At 39.4% G+C, this 15,724-nt stretch overlaps 1 protein-coding gene across 7 annotated transcripts in view; it reads right to left on the minus strand.

The window, feature by feature from the left end:
• LOC139267144 (rho-associated protein kinase 2-like) overlaps positions 1-15,724 on the minus strand; it is a 289,307-nt gene that overhangs the window by 40,563 nt on the left and 233,020 nt on the right. For all 7 annotated transcript variants that reach the window (XM_070885001.1, XM_070884998.1, XM_070884995.1 and 4 more), the window contains exons 20-25: positions 11,398-11,467; positions 9,330-9,433; positions 8,708-8,894; positions 7,597-7,690; positions 6,121-6,215; positions 1,843-2,034 (exon numbers count right to left, since the gene is read on the minus strand). In XM_070885001.1, the coding sequence (XP_070741102.1) occupies positions 1,843-2,034; positions 6,121-6,215; positions 7,597-7,690; positions 8,708-8,894; positions 9,330-9,433; positions 11,398-11,467 (742 nt within the window). The remainder of the gene's footprint in view (positions 1-1,842; positions 2,035-6,120; positions 6,216-7,596; positions 7,691-8,707; positions 8,895-9,329; positions 9,434-11,397; positions 11,468-15,724) is intronic.

Consider the following 15,724-nt stretch of genomic DNA (forward strand, 5'->3'; position numbering starts at 1 on the left):
CTTCCTCGCTGCCATGCTCCACCTCACAGTCAACAGTTACTCATAACTAAATCCAGTAATGCCTAAATGAAGGCATATGAACATATTGCTAGAGGGAGATTTCCTGCACATATTCCCATTTCTCCATTTATTCCCTCTCTGTCCAAATATGTGAGTAATTAAAATCTCCTAGAACAATAATTTTATTATTCCTACTCATCTCCCTGATCTGTCTACAGATCTCTTCTTCCACTTTGCTTCCAGAATTAAGGGTTAATAGTACAACCCCACAAACGTAACTATCCATTTTCTTATCTTTGATCTGTAACTATAATGACTCGGTCTGAAAGTCTGTGTATACATCAATCCTCTCTACAGTGTATTTCCCTCCTTCAGCAACATTGTCACTCCTCCTCCTTTACCTATTCTGTCCCTCCTAAAAATATTATTATAGCAGCTCATTCCTTTATCTCGGTTTTTATCTTGCTTCGAACAGGTCGATTTGATTTTACTTTTATTTCTTCTGTGTGCTAGACCTTTTCTAAATTCTAGTGCATTGCTGGAGGACTAACTCGAAGACCATTCTCAAAGTCCCGCGCCCCAAACCTGCTTTCTTCGGTCTGTTCCTTAACTATATCATTGCCTCCCACGTGAAGCACAAGGATTGGCTATTCTCCCTCCCCTTACATAATCTTTTCTAATCTTTCCGAAATGTCCCATACCCTACTGCATTGGAGGCAGTAAAGTATCTGTGACTCTCTATCTGGATTGCAAAAGATAAGTGTCCACCCATCTAACTAGAGTCTATTATTACTGCATTCATAACTGAATCGTTAATTCTCGACACCGGTTACTCCTTGCTTTCCCTGACCTGTGGATAGTCACCAGTCCTTCCTCTACCACTGCCAGATCCCCATCTTTCAACAGGTTGATTACCCTCAAGCTCTTCCTCCAGAAACCTCTCTTCCCTCCCCCAGATATGTCGGATTGTCTCCGACTCCAGCTCACGTTCAGAGATCCTGACTTCACGTAATCTCGCTTCCCACACATGTATTTGCTCGAGTTAAAATCTGCTACTCAAATCTTCCATATCCTGCAGGAACTGTGTTTCACTGTTCGTTCCTGAGCTGCCATTCTCACTATAAATGTTAGTTAATTTACATTTAAGTTTATATTCTTAGCGACTTAAATTTCAATGAAACCACTGTACTCCTCCTTCCCCCTCAGTCCTACTCCAACTAAATTCCGGTTATGCAAGTACTGTTTTAACTCAGTATACAAATTGTTCTTCGATTTTATAATCGTCAATCCTAAAAGTAGTGACAGCGAACACTGCTATATTGAAAGAACATTAAACACACACAAAGATGCCACATTTTACCAATTAAATTAGTGAATTATTTTTTTAAAGCACACATCAATTCCAAAACTGCTTCAGGGATTTGAAAATTACAAGTTGATGAAAGCTACAAGAGTACATTGGGAAAGTTAGCTCTTTGTTAGTTTTTTAAAAAATCTTCAAATCCGTTAAACAAGAAAATAACACATCAGGACAGCTTGCAACTAGAGAGCAAACTGTCCACATTTAAGGGTTTAAAGTTCCTACTAGCCTGGCCTAATCCATTTTCTATATTTTGGACTGTAACTGTAGAATTAAGTCCAACGAATGAGTGGAAACTTGCACTAACTTATTATTGAAGGTCATTATGTCTAAATCAACAGCATCAGAAAACCAAGTACTGCTGCAGAACAATATGGACAAACCTCGACATTTCATCTCAAGACAAACATTTTGAACAACTGAGTTCGAGCAGCAAAAAATTCTATCTTTGCCTGTATGGCAAACTTCATGCATCATCTTACCGCTTGCATTTCATTGAGCTCTCTCTGGTATTTGATCATCATTTGTGTTAACTTTTCCCGCTCTGACCTTAGCTCCAATTGCAGTTTTCGATTTTCTTTTTCTTTTTTACGAACGTCAGTGTCAGTTCCACGTCTGCCATGGTCCCTCTTCATGTCCTTACGATTCATAATCTCAGCTAGTTTATTGACTGCCTAAATGATAAAACATGATAATTTTGATGTGACTTTCCATTCTTCAACAATGAACAATTTGCCCCACTGTGGACTCCACCCAGTGTACAGCTTTCAGAAGATTCTGGAAGAATTTCTCCCCGTGGCGCAGTTATTGAATAAAATTACTAAATATTTAACCAATGTCATAACCTACAGTATTCAACTTTATCTCATTGCATTGCTTAGCAGGACATGTACATGATCCAAGAAGGAACCACAGTATTCTACACTTTTTATGATTGACTAGGTCTATACTTATCTTTATAATCTTCAAGAAAATGTGGAGTGTCGTGAGGAAAATGTGAAATGGGGAGGCGTGAGTTTGGGGCCTGGGCAGCACAGGCCAGCCCACACTGCGATACATGTGCGCACTAGGTCCGTGCAGCAGAGCAGGTCTCCAGTTGTCTTGGGTAACCCTTGCCACTGGACCAAGAACTAGCTTTGTCAAACCTGTGTGGTGGCTGGTGTGCAACGGCCACCACACGTTAAACAAATCCATGCACAGGCATCTTCCACCCTTGAGGATGTAGTTCGGGTTCTTCATTCGAAATATCTGTGAACTCATCCTATTTTGGCGTGGAAGCAAGTCATCCTCATTTCGAGGGACTGCCTATGATGATGATGAATCTTCAATCCCGATCCAAATCAGATATTTATTTACAGGCAACTCTCGATTAGCCATACACGGATCCAACGGAAAACCGTTGTAACGCGATTTTAAATTCTGTTGCTAACAAGTGAAAAGACAGCCCCAAATAATTTGGAAAAAATCACCTTCCAAACACTGTGCTCATTTGTATTTGCTCATTCTCTCTCCCTAGTAATGGAGAAAATGAGACTAAAGATAGACAAATCTCCAGGATCTGATGATTTCCACCCCAGGGAATTAAAATAAATAGGTGAGGAGAGGTGAAGTAGATGCTTTTGTTATTATCTTCTTGATTCTCTTGATTCAGGAATTGTCCCCTTAGATTGGAAAATTGCCAATGTCACTTCATTATTTAAGAGTAGGAGAGAAAAAAAAGGAAATTATAATTGAGGTGTTTTAAGATTATTAAAAGGATTTGATGGGGTACATTGACTCTACAGCACAGAAACACAACCTTCAGCCTGACTGGTCTATGCCGGTGTTTATGCCTCCTCCCATCTAACCTTATTAGCATATCCTCCTATTCCTTTCTCTCTCATATGCTTATCTAGCTTCTATGCTATTTGCCTTAACTACTCCTTGTGGTAGCAAGTTCCACATTCTTACTACTCTTTGCGTAAAGATGTTTCTCCTGAATTCCCTATTGCATTTATTAATGACCATCTTATATTTATGACCTCTAGTTTTGGACTCCCCAACAAGTAGAAACATTTACTCTACAATTATCCTATCAAACCCTTCCATTACCTTAAAGACCTCTATCAGGTCACCCCTCAGCCTTCTCTTTTCCAGAGAAATAAACCCCAGTTTGGTCAGCCTTTATTAATAAGTATATCCTCTCAGTTCTGGGATCACCTTTGAATCTTTTTGCACCTTTTCCAGTGCCTCGATATACTTTTTTCAATATGCAGACTAGAACTGTGGATAGTAATCGTGTGGTCTAACTAAGGTTCTATACAAATTTAATATAACTTCTCTGCTTTCCTTTCTATCCCTCTAGAAATGAACTCCAATGCTTTTTTTAAAAAAAAGGATCTTATTAACTTGTGTCGCTATTTAGTGATTTGTAAATGCGCACCCCAGATCTCTTTTTTTCCTCTACCCAATTTAGACTCATTATCCAAGCAGCATGTGACCTCTTTATTCTTCCTACCAAAATGCACCACCTCACACTTATTTATATTGAAATTAATTTGCTAATTATACACCCAATCTGTAAGTTTATTAAATCTTCTTGCATTTTGTCACATTCTTCCCTTTGCGTTAACCACAACCCCAATTTGGTGTCATCCACAAATTTTGAAATTGTACCAATTCGCTTTTGGAAACAGTGTTGATTACTTTTATTATATTTTCAGTTTATAGATGTTTTTCAATTATATCCTTGGCTAAAGATTCCATAATCTTTCCAACCACCAATGTTAAGCTAACTGGTCTATAGTTCCCTGGACATGATCTATCTCACTTTTAAAATATAGGAATCACATTAGCTTTCCGGCACAATTACCTTTTCTAATGAATTTTTTAGAAATATCGAATAGTGCCTCTGCCTTCTTTTCCATCTGGACATGGGATTTTATCCTCAAGTTTTATAAGTTTATTAATTATCTCCACCCATTTGATCTTAAATGTCTTTATATCATTTTTTTTCTTTCTCGGAACAAAGGAACAGGAGGAGGCCATTTAGCCCCTCAAGCCTGTTCTGCCATTCAATGAGATCATGGCTGATCATGGCCTAACTCCATATACCTGCCTTTGCCCCATATTCCTTAATACCTTGGGTTAACAAAAATCCATCAATATCAGATTTTAAAATAACAATTGATCTTCTAATGTCATGCCCACCTTGGTAAATACTACTATTCAATATTTCTGCCATTTCACTGACATTATCTGTGAGTTTATCTTGTGCATCCTTTAGTGGCCCTAACCAATGTTCTCTTTAAGCTCAGCGGCCGCCGGCTTTAAAACAGGAAAGGCCGCGCACCCAAAATAAATTAACGCGAAAATTATCCCTATCCTGATTTTTCTTTTGTTATTTATGTGTCTATAGAATGCTTTACTATTTCTTTTTATATTCCTTGCTAATTTAGTTTTGTAATTGCTCTCTGTTTTCCTAGTTTTTTAAAAAACTTCTTTCCTAAACTTGTCATTTTCCCTTTTGTTATCCTCTCCTTTATTGTGTATGTACCTACTGAGAATGCCTTTTTCTTCAGTTTCAATTTTACCCTCGTGTCTTTATTCATCCATGGTGTTTCACTATTGGCTAGTTTGTTCTTTTTTTTTTTTAAAAAGGAGGAATATATTTCTCCTGAACTCTATCGATCATTGTTTTAAATATTGCCCCCCCCCCCCCGCTTTTCTATCTCTTTGCCTGTCAATTTTTTTCCCAGTTTACCTTCCCTAGTTCCATTCTCCTCCTCTCTAGGTAAATAGAGAGAAACGTTATCCTCTGGTGGGACAGTCCAGAACAAGGGGGCATAACCTTAAAATTAGAGCTAGGCCATTCAGGAGTGATTTCTTCACGCAAAAGGTAGTGGATATCTAGAACTTTTCCCCCACAAAAAGCTGTGGCGGCTCGCACAATTGAAAATGTCAAAACTGAGATTGCTGGATTTTTGTTAGCCAAGGGTATTAAGGGATATAGAGTATCACATCAAATAAAAAGGGAATTTGATTTATTCAGTCAGTAAGTATCCTGATCGTGACACTTTTACACTTCAGACTTCCATCGGTTTCCAAACGACTTTAAAAAAATGTATCCATTCGTATTTATTTTAGAAAAAATAAAATAGATCCTGGCTTTCAAGAATGGAGTTAAGATACAGATCAGTAGTCATGGTCTAATTAAATGGCGGTACAGGATTGAGGGGTTGAATGAACTATTCCTGTTCCTATGAAAGATAAAGTCTGGTCAGAGATAACTTGATTGCACAATATCCAGGAAACCAGCAAGTTGCATGACAGTGCACAAAAGATGTGGATTTGCTGTTAAAATTCACAAAGCAAACTCATTTCAGCTGTGCAAATGAAAGGAACCTTCCAAGGAAGGGTAAACAGAATCAAGTTGCTCTTCCCAACAAAAGTAAGTGTACAAAGTACTTAAAAGGAAAGCAAGGCTCTTCCAAAAGCAGATGAGAATGTTCCTTGCGTACTTCCTAGTGGCTGGTTCAGAAGTGCCATGCAAAAAAATCTAGGGAATTGTACAGTGATCATGCCGGTACATCTCAGCAATAAAGCCAAATTAAGAATATCCATGAAGAGTGCTGACAGTCACATAATTTTATTGACAGAAAAAGCCAGTGCCCAGTTAAAAATATTGTTTGAACAAATTTGAGTATGTGCTTCTTGGATGCACTACAGTGACATGCCAGGAACCCACTGTTAACAATTAAGATATGATTCCACTGTGTTACCTGTGTTTTGAGTGTCCTCTCACTCAACAGCTGTTTGTCAAATTGTATTTTTATATTGATTATATTCTCATCCTCTTCTTTCAGCTTGTGAACCTCTGAAACAAAAGACAAAACCATTCAAGATTCTAACATGCTGAGTTTGAGCACCAGGCCTTCACAGATTTATTTGGTAAAAAATACCAAACTAAATCATGATAATTGATGCATAAGCCTGAGATTTCAATTTGGCAGGTACAAAATGGCTTCCCTAGAGAAATGCTACACATCTTATCAAATATTTTGATATAAAAATAGATAATATAGAAATTACAACTTGAGAAATAAAACATTTTACAACTTAAAATTGAGATGGTAAACTTCAATTGTACCCCTGGAAATGTTTTCCATGCAGCTTGAGGAGCTATGAACATAATTCAGCAATTTAAAAACTATATACAGTTTTAACCTTTAATGTGACTTTTCAAGAAATATTTTTTCATTTCAGATTACAATTTATTACTTACCAATTACAGGTCTATACATACTTTCAAAAATTGCTTGACAAGATTATTTAAGCTATGCATGAGCATTCTAAAGTCACCGCTTAATTGGTGCTCAGCTACTGCCAGCTGCACCGGAAAGAGATTGTAGTGCTACTTTCAGCACAATTTCTTCTTGGCGAAGGTAAGAGTAATAGTTATGACCAGATACTACAATTGCATAATTGGTGTAATCAGATTTGCATGTAGTGTAGGAAAGAAAATTTGGGCGAGGTCAGATGCAAGTAGGAAGTGCAATAACGCGCAGATTTGCACACAAAGGATTAAAGTATAAGCTTGATATTGCTTTAATTGTCAGTAAAAGAAAAAAAAAATAAAGACTTGCATCTATATGGCGTCTTTCACGACCTCAGGACATCCTAAAGCACTTTACAGCCAATGAAGTACTTTTGAAGAGTAGTCACTGTTATAATGTAGGAAATGCGGCAGCAAGGCTCCACAAACAGCAACGAGATAATGACCAGGTAATCTGTTTTTAGGTATCGGTTAAGAGATAAATATTGGCCAAAGCAAAGAGGAGAACTACCCTGCATTCTTTTTCAAAATAGTACCATGGGATCTTTTACATCCATCTGAGAGGACAGACGGAACCTCGGTTTAACATTTCATCTGAAAGACGGCACCTCAGGTACTGCATGCAGGATAAAAATCTTGCTACATCATTTATAACATGCATAAAATAAAAACTTTTCCAACACTGGGCATTATTATTGCCTCTCTGTGAAATTGCCCCTTTTGCTTACATAAGTGACTACTTTTCAAAAAGTAATTTGTTGGTTGTGAAGTGCTTTAGGATATCCTGAGGATATAAGGTGCTATATAAATGTAAGTGTTTCCAGTAATGTCAAATCGAATAGTTTACTGAAAACTGGGTTGAGAGTGCACAAAGGAATTATGATACATCTATGTTTTATTTAGAATTTTAGTTTGTACTCACGGTCCTGAAGCTCCTTCACTTTGTTGTTCAGTTCCTCCTTCTCACTTGCAAGATTTGCTACATCAGCAGTCAGCGTTCTATTAGTCTCCTCCAGCTAAATAGAAAATTAAAATATTTAAATCAAAACCATTTCCAAATTATACAAAAGTATAATTTGCTTAAACTTGCTCTATCTTGGCAGTTGTATTAATAGTTTTTGGCAAAAATTATTTCCCCTCACCAATCCACCAGTTCAGATTTTCACTTGCACCGAGAACCACTCCAATTCCACAAATATATATGGAAACTAGTGCTTTAGACCAACAAAGATGCTGATATAAATGTGCATTAGAGAAGTTGCGGTTTTAAACAGAGACACAGGGGGCAATGTGAAACTCTGCATGTCAAAGATTTTATCTCTCATCCAGCTTTGACACTGGCCGGCTGGGTTTCCCGAGCCTCAAGAAACCAGACAGCTGAAGGGAGGCATGGAACAGGCAAGTGCCTTGACAGCACTGATTATGGGTCAGGAGGAACAGGAGTGCTTCCCCCCACAGCCCACCAATCTACCTTATTAACGTCCCCAGCAATCAGATTATCCCCCTTCCACCCAGTCAATCTAATGTCCTCCATTCCGACAATCTCCTCCACACCTTCCCCTGATCTCCTCCATGGGCCCCCTACACTACTCACCATCTCTCTGGGCCCCCACGATTTTCTCCCATCACCCAATTTCTTTGGGCTGGCTGGCTGCGGTCGGGAAACAGATCCAAAAATGGTGATCAGGTCCTGCCATTAAATTTGGCAGGACCCAAGGGAAACCCGTTCTTCCGGGTTTCTCGACCGCTAAACTGCCGTCCCGCTATCTTCCCCCCCGTGCCTGCCCCCTCCCCCACCATCTCCCTGTAAATATCAGGGCCAAAATGCCTCGTCCCTGCTTGGTGACACTTATTACCTACAATGCACAAGATGCACTCCGTTGTTGAATAAATATATAAAGGATTGAAGCGGTGCTTTGGGTAAAACAAGAAGATTTTAGTGTTGCCATTTGTGATGTTTATTTTCAACTCTTCTATTCACATATTTTGATTATTATGCATGACAAAAAATGTATCATCAAAGGTTTACTCACAGATGCAATAGTAGCATCCTTTTCAGCCAGCTCCTGCTTGTGCCTTGCCATCATCTCTTTAATTTCTAGCTCCTTCATAATTTTTTCTTTCTCCAGGTCAGAATACTGTTCCTCTGCAATCGAGCGTGCAAGCTGCTCGGAGTCTGCCTTTGTTAGTGTAATCTCAAGCTGTGCTGCCAAAGAATCTCTGCACAGAATGAAATTCAGTTCAATCAGCACATTCCTTTCTGCAAGTTTGATACTTACACAAAGCAACACAACACAATTAGACCTCCATTCTTAGCAATTTAGGACTTCTCAGAATATGACTTCAACAAACAAGACTGATTAGTATAGACTATTTAAAAACTAGACTACCACTTTCATAGATAAGCAATCCTCTTTCCACAAAATATAATATTGACTAGATTTTATTTTCTCGTCTTTTATTCTTTCACCCAAATCATCGGTGCTAAATATATAATAAATATATTACCTGGTAAGTCAGGGCCTTGATCAAGTTTTGAACTCTTTTTATATTGAAGATTAAGAATTATTATTCAAATGCCAGAAGTTCAATGTAGGTAAATTTTTTGATCATAGTAAAGTAAACAAGATTGTTTCAGTGAACTGGAGTTCCTACCTTTCATCCTGCAGCTCCTGCATTTTTTGCTGCAAATCCTTACAAAGCTTGCTTTTCTCCTCACACTCTTCCTTCAGCTCCCTTACTTGAGTCTTATACAAAGTCTATAGAATTTAAAAGCAGAAAAAAATGTAAACAGCAGACTATAATTTACACATAAAAATAAATCAGTATTGTACATTCTTAAATAACTGTACTTCTGCCATTATGTGACAAAAGTACAACAAAAGTTTAATTGGAACTACCAGTTACATAAAGCCATGCTTATTGGAAATACATTGGAGTTCTCTCTTAATTCTTCAACTTGCCTCCTCCCTTCTGGCACAGCATTATTTCAAAATTTGAGACGTCAACATTCAAAATACCCAAATATCCAAAATTCCTGTGGTTCAGATATTTTTCTTTAAATTAGATACTACTGGAATTTAGAAGTCCATTCTCTACTCATATTTGTTTATGCTTTCATTGTTTAACTAGCAGAGACCCGCAAAATATGTGTGGTCAAATTAGTATCTTTATTGCAACAGTACTTCTTTAAATACAGGATTTCTAGTTATTCTTTCACCAAAGACTTGAACAGAATCAAAACTTTTCACTCTGGAAAATGCTACATAAAGCTGGCCATGTGTAAAAACAGGTCTAGAAATAGAAATGCAAATTTTGCCCTCCAGCCCCCTGCCCAAGTTCCTGACCTACTCACCCCCCCCCCCAACCCTAAGTTCCTAACCTACTCAACCCCAACCCAAGTTCCTGACCTCCTCCCCTCCACGCACCCACCGCCCAAGTTTCTGACCGACTCCCCCCACCCACCAACCTCCTGATCGACACACCCCAGCCCCCTCACTCCCCGACATAGATGGGGCATTGTGCGGGGGTCACGGATTGTTAACAGGTTTATTGGGTTATCAAGTGAATAGTGAATGTCGTGATTTCTGGATTTTGCCCAGTCTTACCATCTGTATCATGTTTTCGCTCTCAACCCCAACCCACCCACCTTTAGACCTGGATCACGTTCTTCCGCCATCCCCACTGTGCTCTCCGTACTCTTTACGCACCCCCCCCACCCCACCCATCCACTGTGCTCCTGACCTCCTCCGATTCCCCCCCTCCGATCTCTCTCCTCACTTCCTCTGATCCTCCCCCATTGATCCCCCTCCAATCTCTCCCCTTTGTACCTCCCTCTCTCTCTCTCTCTCCCTCCCCTGATCTCACCCCGATCTCCCCCCCCACTTCTCTTCCTCTTCCGATCTGCCCCTCCTCTCCCGATCTCCCCCCCCCCCCCCATCCCCTCCCCTGTCTCCCCACCCCCCTCTTCCCTGTCTCTCCCTCCAATCTCTCGGCCCCCTCTCGATCCAATCTTCTCCAGGGCCTTCTCCCACGGAGCGGAGGAAAGCGTGGCTCGCACTGCATGGCAACTACAACTGTAGAGTACTGCGCGTGTGTGATCAGGCCTCGGTGGTAGTGCGCATGCGCAGATATCAGGACAGAGAAAAACTGCGTTTTATTATTGATGATGAACTCAAATATTTCCCAGTAAACTAAATGATCTTCACAAAATAAGCTTCTAATGCACTTTAGTATATAAATTAGAAGTTGACCAATTAAAGATTTACTTTACCGTTAAATTTTATTACAATTTCAATGAATTACATCAAAGCACGGAGGGGATAAGATAAACTCAAAAATCGTTTTTAATTTGATATGTAATTGGTCATCAATATTTTGAGACAAAAAGGTATCACAGTATGATATACTCACACACACCTCTAATAATAGGCTCAATTTGTTTATTTTCTCATTTGCAAAGTAATATTTGCCCAAAGTTTAAAATTTCATTAATGGATTCCTGCTAATTAAGATGCTTTTTCCTTTTGCTCAGACAATAGATACAGCTGCTCTTCATTTGCAGGGCTAATTGCAAACAAGAGTAGTTTCCTCGTTTGTACCTTTTCATCTGTTATTCATACTTTTAGTAGTAGGGCAATGCAAATGATTGAAAATTAAAACATGCACATAGCAAAATCTTGTCAAGCTTTCTGCACTGTGAACTCAAAAGTGGAGAACATACTGAAAAATACTGCTCTGCCTCCAGCTGGTCCTGAAGCTCTTTCATCTGACCATCAGCATCCTGGCGCTCTCTGCAATAGTGGACAAAAATGAGAGAAAAATTACTTTACAAATTGAAGAATTACAAATATACACGCTAGAAATTACCTTACTTTTCTTCCAACTTGTAAACTTTAGTTGGCAATTTAAAAAAACCTGCAACCCAAGTCACAGAAAAACCCACTGATTTTCTGTGCTTCTGGAGCACAGGGCTTGATCTAGTTTTTTTCAAAGCTAATTACACTTTTACCACAGGAACACTGGAAAGAATGTTTGTTCCAACAGGCAACCAACTGAGTTTCCCCCTCCCCTAAAAATTTTTCCTTTCTTTTCCTGCCAGTAAACAAAAATAAAAAACATAGATTCAATCATTGTACAATGTGTTCAGAAGGTATTTGCAGATTAAACATATGAAAGTCAGCACACCAATTAAAGTTTGGCAACCAGGCCTTTAATTTTGACATTGATACACAGTACAAGTACATGCCCAAAGTTTAAAAGGCTTTGCCAAAATGTGATTGTGTTCAGGCTGAATGTTCACTGGAGGGAGGAGGTGGTACATTCAGAATATAGGCCTGCCTTCCCAATCTGCGTAAATATATTTAAAAAAAAAAGAAAACTATTGCCTTCCAGCCAGAAGATATTTACAAGTGTTATATTACCAATCTCACATACAAACAGGGACTGCTGTCATCTCACAGGAAAGAAACACTGAGGGACACCAATTTTTTTTTTTAAAAAAGGAACTTCACACCACTGAAAAGCTTCCTTCACCCTGTTGTTTTCAAGCTATCATTCTGAATCACATTTTTTTTTTAAAACCTCGACTATAATAGAAGTATAAGCTGTGCGGAGCAGCATTAGGTATAAGGATGATATAGGTATAAGGATGATCAAGGGTTAGGGTAGGCAGGATCTTTGTAGGTGGAAGCTATACTTTTTAAGCCAACAATTCTTTCCCATCTATTTAATTTCTGCATACACTAGGCACAGGTGTGGTATTAGTGCTACTTTGGCCTTCTGGTTTTCAAGTTTTATTTCCCGCCTCCAGATTCAAGTATACAAAAGTTGGCAAATTAGCTGCAAGCAAATACATGTCAGAATTAGATCGTGTACACAAGAAGATAACTCGAGCATGCAAGATAACAATTTCAAGTGATCCATAAATGAATCAGGCCCTTGGGGTGAGCTAGCTACTTTGGATGCTGAAATGGAACAAAATGAAGAGAATATTCAGTATCAACCAAATTTGTACAGGAATGACTAAACAAGGATCAAGGTGTAACTGCAAAAAGTAGCACACATTGGAAAAGTTAAAATTTCAAGTCCATCGAAGCAATTTTATGAATAAAACTGGTGGAGATAAATTGTTAAGAATTAATACAAGAGAAAAGATCCTTACTTTGTTTTTCGGTGTTTAACACCTTTTAAGCTCGTGGTCAAGTCCTAACTCTCCATGACCTTTAAGAGTGCCCACCCTTGCCTTGAGAACAATATAAACCCTGATATTGCATCTAGCTAAACCAACAAACTATGGCCCCAAGTTTCCACACGCGGCGAAAAAGGCGCACCTCAGAGCTGGGCACCTGTTTTTCGCGCCGAAAAAAAAGTGCGGTATTCTCGAGCTCCTTGGAGCTCGATGTCTGCTTGGCGCGGCGCACAGGGGGCGGAGCCTACCACTCGCGCCGATTTTGTAAGTAGGAGGGGGCGGGTACAATTGAAATGAGGCTTCTTGGTGCTGGCAACCCTGCGCGTGCGCGTTGGAGCGTTCGCGCATGTGCAGTCTGAAGTAAACATTGGCACTCGGCCATTTTTAAAAGTACTGCAGAAAAAGTAGAGATTTGTTTCTTGGACCCCTGAAAAGGCTTGTATTTTAATTTTCTTGATATTTCTGTGTGTGAGGGAGTGCTTTTAGCAGTACTGCTGAATAAATCACCTGCTGAAATCAGTGAGTTCAGCTTTTCACTGCTAAACTTGCAGAACCGGTGCCTGCAAATTAAGGACTGTGTGTTTGGAGAAATAAAAGTGGCAATTCAACTTTGCAATGGATCAACGTCCACCAAGAACAAAGAATTTCTTGCATGAGGAAGCAAATCATTGCATAATATGTGGTGTTGACAATGCAGCACCCATTCTGCAAATTTAAATATAAAGATGTCGATGTGGCTGCCTCTCCCTGTCCAAATGGCCTCAGTCAGTCCCCCTCACAGCTCGAAGGCTGCTGCTGTTCTTTCTTCGGCTCCCGACCAGCCACTGACGCCGCTGCAATCCCATGGCCGAATGGCCTCACATCCGCTCCTGATTCTTCGGTTGCCTTCGAGCCACTGACGCCTCCCTATAAACGTGGCCGAACGGCCTAAAGAATTTTAAATCTGCAGCTGCATGTGTCCTGTGTTCATTCTTCGGCTCCCGGCCAGCCACTGACGCAGCTGCAATCCCATGGCCGAATGGCCTCAAGTCCGTCCGGGTGCTGCATCTTCGCGGGGAAAGAAGGCCTGCCTCAAGCACCACAGCTCAGCTCAAAGGCTGCTTGCTTCCTGCCGCTGCTGTCGAGACGAGACACTGACGCCACACCGCTGCCTGTCTCCAACATGAAAGGCCTGCCTCAAGCACTGCAGCTCAGCTCGAAGGCTGCTTGCTGCCGCTGCCGTCGAGACACTGACGCCACACCGCTGCCTGAAAGGCCTGCCTGAAGCACTTTCACACAGGTAGGAACATGGTTTATTTAATCTTTTCTTTGCTTATAAATTTTTATTCAGGTTGGATTTATTTGTATAATATTTGTATAAGTATAACTAAGGATTGATTGTAGAATTTAATGACTTCCCTTCCCCCCCTCCCCCCTCCACCTCGTTCCCTATGACTAATTTGTAACCTGCGCCTGATTTTTTAAAGTGTAGACAAGGTTTTTTCAAGCGTACAAAAATCTTCACTTACTCCATTCTAAGTTAGTTTGGAGTACGTTTTCACTGTGGAAACTTTGAAATCAGGCGTCAGTGGCCGGACACGCCACCTTTTGAAAAAAAAAATTCTGTTCCAAAGTGAAACTGTTCTACCTGACTAGAACTGGAGGAAACTAAATGTTGAGAATTCCGATTTCTAAGATACTCCGTTCTACACCAGTTGCTCCTAAAAATCAGGAGCAAATCATGTGGAAACTTGGGGCCAAGAAACCCTGTTTGCTCATTGCAGTTAAGTACTAGACTACTTTATACCTCTCAGTTAAGTCGTCAGAAGCAAAAGAGCGTCACATTAGACCTCGATTAAAGTTGAAAATATGAATCAACTTTATTATACTAATGATGAACAAGCGAATAATCTGAAAGTATTATACAGTTAATATAGTTAGTGGATCTCCCAGAGTAGACAAAATAGTAAAAGCATCATAAATAAAAACAAATCTAATCTTTCATTAATTAGCTCATGATGCAAATTGGCAAGAGAGTGAAACAAAATTAGCTAAAGGCAGATGCCCACGAGTGGAATTATATAGTTACAAGAGATGCTTAATGTAAATCCAAAAATATCAGAGCATTATTAATTTATTTCAGTGGTACTCAAACAGAATACTCTGAATTATGTTGACGATAAAGAATGAAGAGTGCAGTCACTGAGATAATAACTTAAGTTCAAGTTCAGAATATTTACAGAAAAACAGTTCAGTACTCATTGAACAATCAGTTTGGAAACAAAAAGAACCAAGGATGACAGGGAATTAGTTATAAGACAACACTTCTTACTGGGATTTAAAGGAATCGATTTTTGAGAAAAAAAAATTGTGCCGGATGTACTTAAGTTTGGCAAAATTCCCATCATGCATTTTTGTGCTAAAGTAAACAGGTTTGTTTCTTAGATTCTACATGGCCACAGTTTCTTCCATACTTTCCACCTTGCCATTTCTAGAATGAAGTAGTTGCATGCCTCACTGATAATCTTCGTAGAACATTATGATTCCCCGGAAATCTGACAACATTGCTTTTTTTTTGATTGAAAGAATTTGGCTGAAAATAGCATGTCTGTATCCCATTTGTGTCACCACTTAGATGAGTTAAGAAAACAGCATCATGTAGTGTCTCCTAATTTTTCTAGCAGTGTGCTGAAAAGTGACAGATTCAGCTACTGCATTCATCACTCACAGATCCAGAGGTGGAAGGACAAACTGGTAATGTATAACATTATCAGGTGATAGGACACAACTGTCAATACCTCACAGATATAGTTTGTTGATCTGCATCTTGTATACTTGTAGCATTTGTCCAACTCAAACCTGAAAAGCTGGGAGCTTTGTA

This window comes from Pristiophorus japonicus, chromosome 7 (genome assembly GCF_044704955.1).
Source record: "Pristiophorus japonicus isolate sPriJap1 chromosome 7, sPriJap1.hap1, whole genome shotgun sequence".
NCBI lineage: Eukaryota > Metazoa > Chordata > Chondrichthyes > Pristiophoridae > Pristiophorus > Pristiophorus japonicus.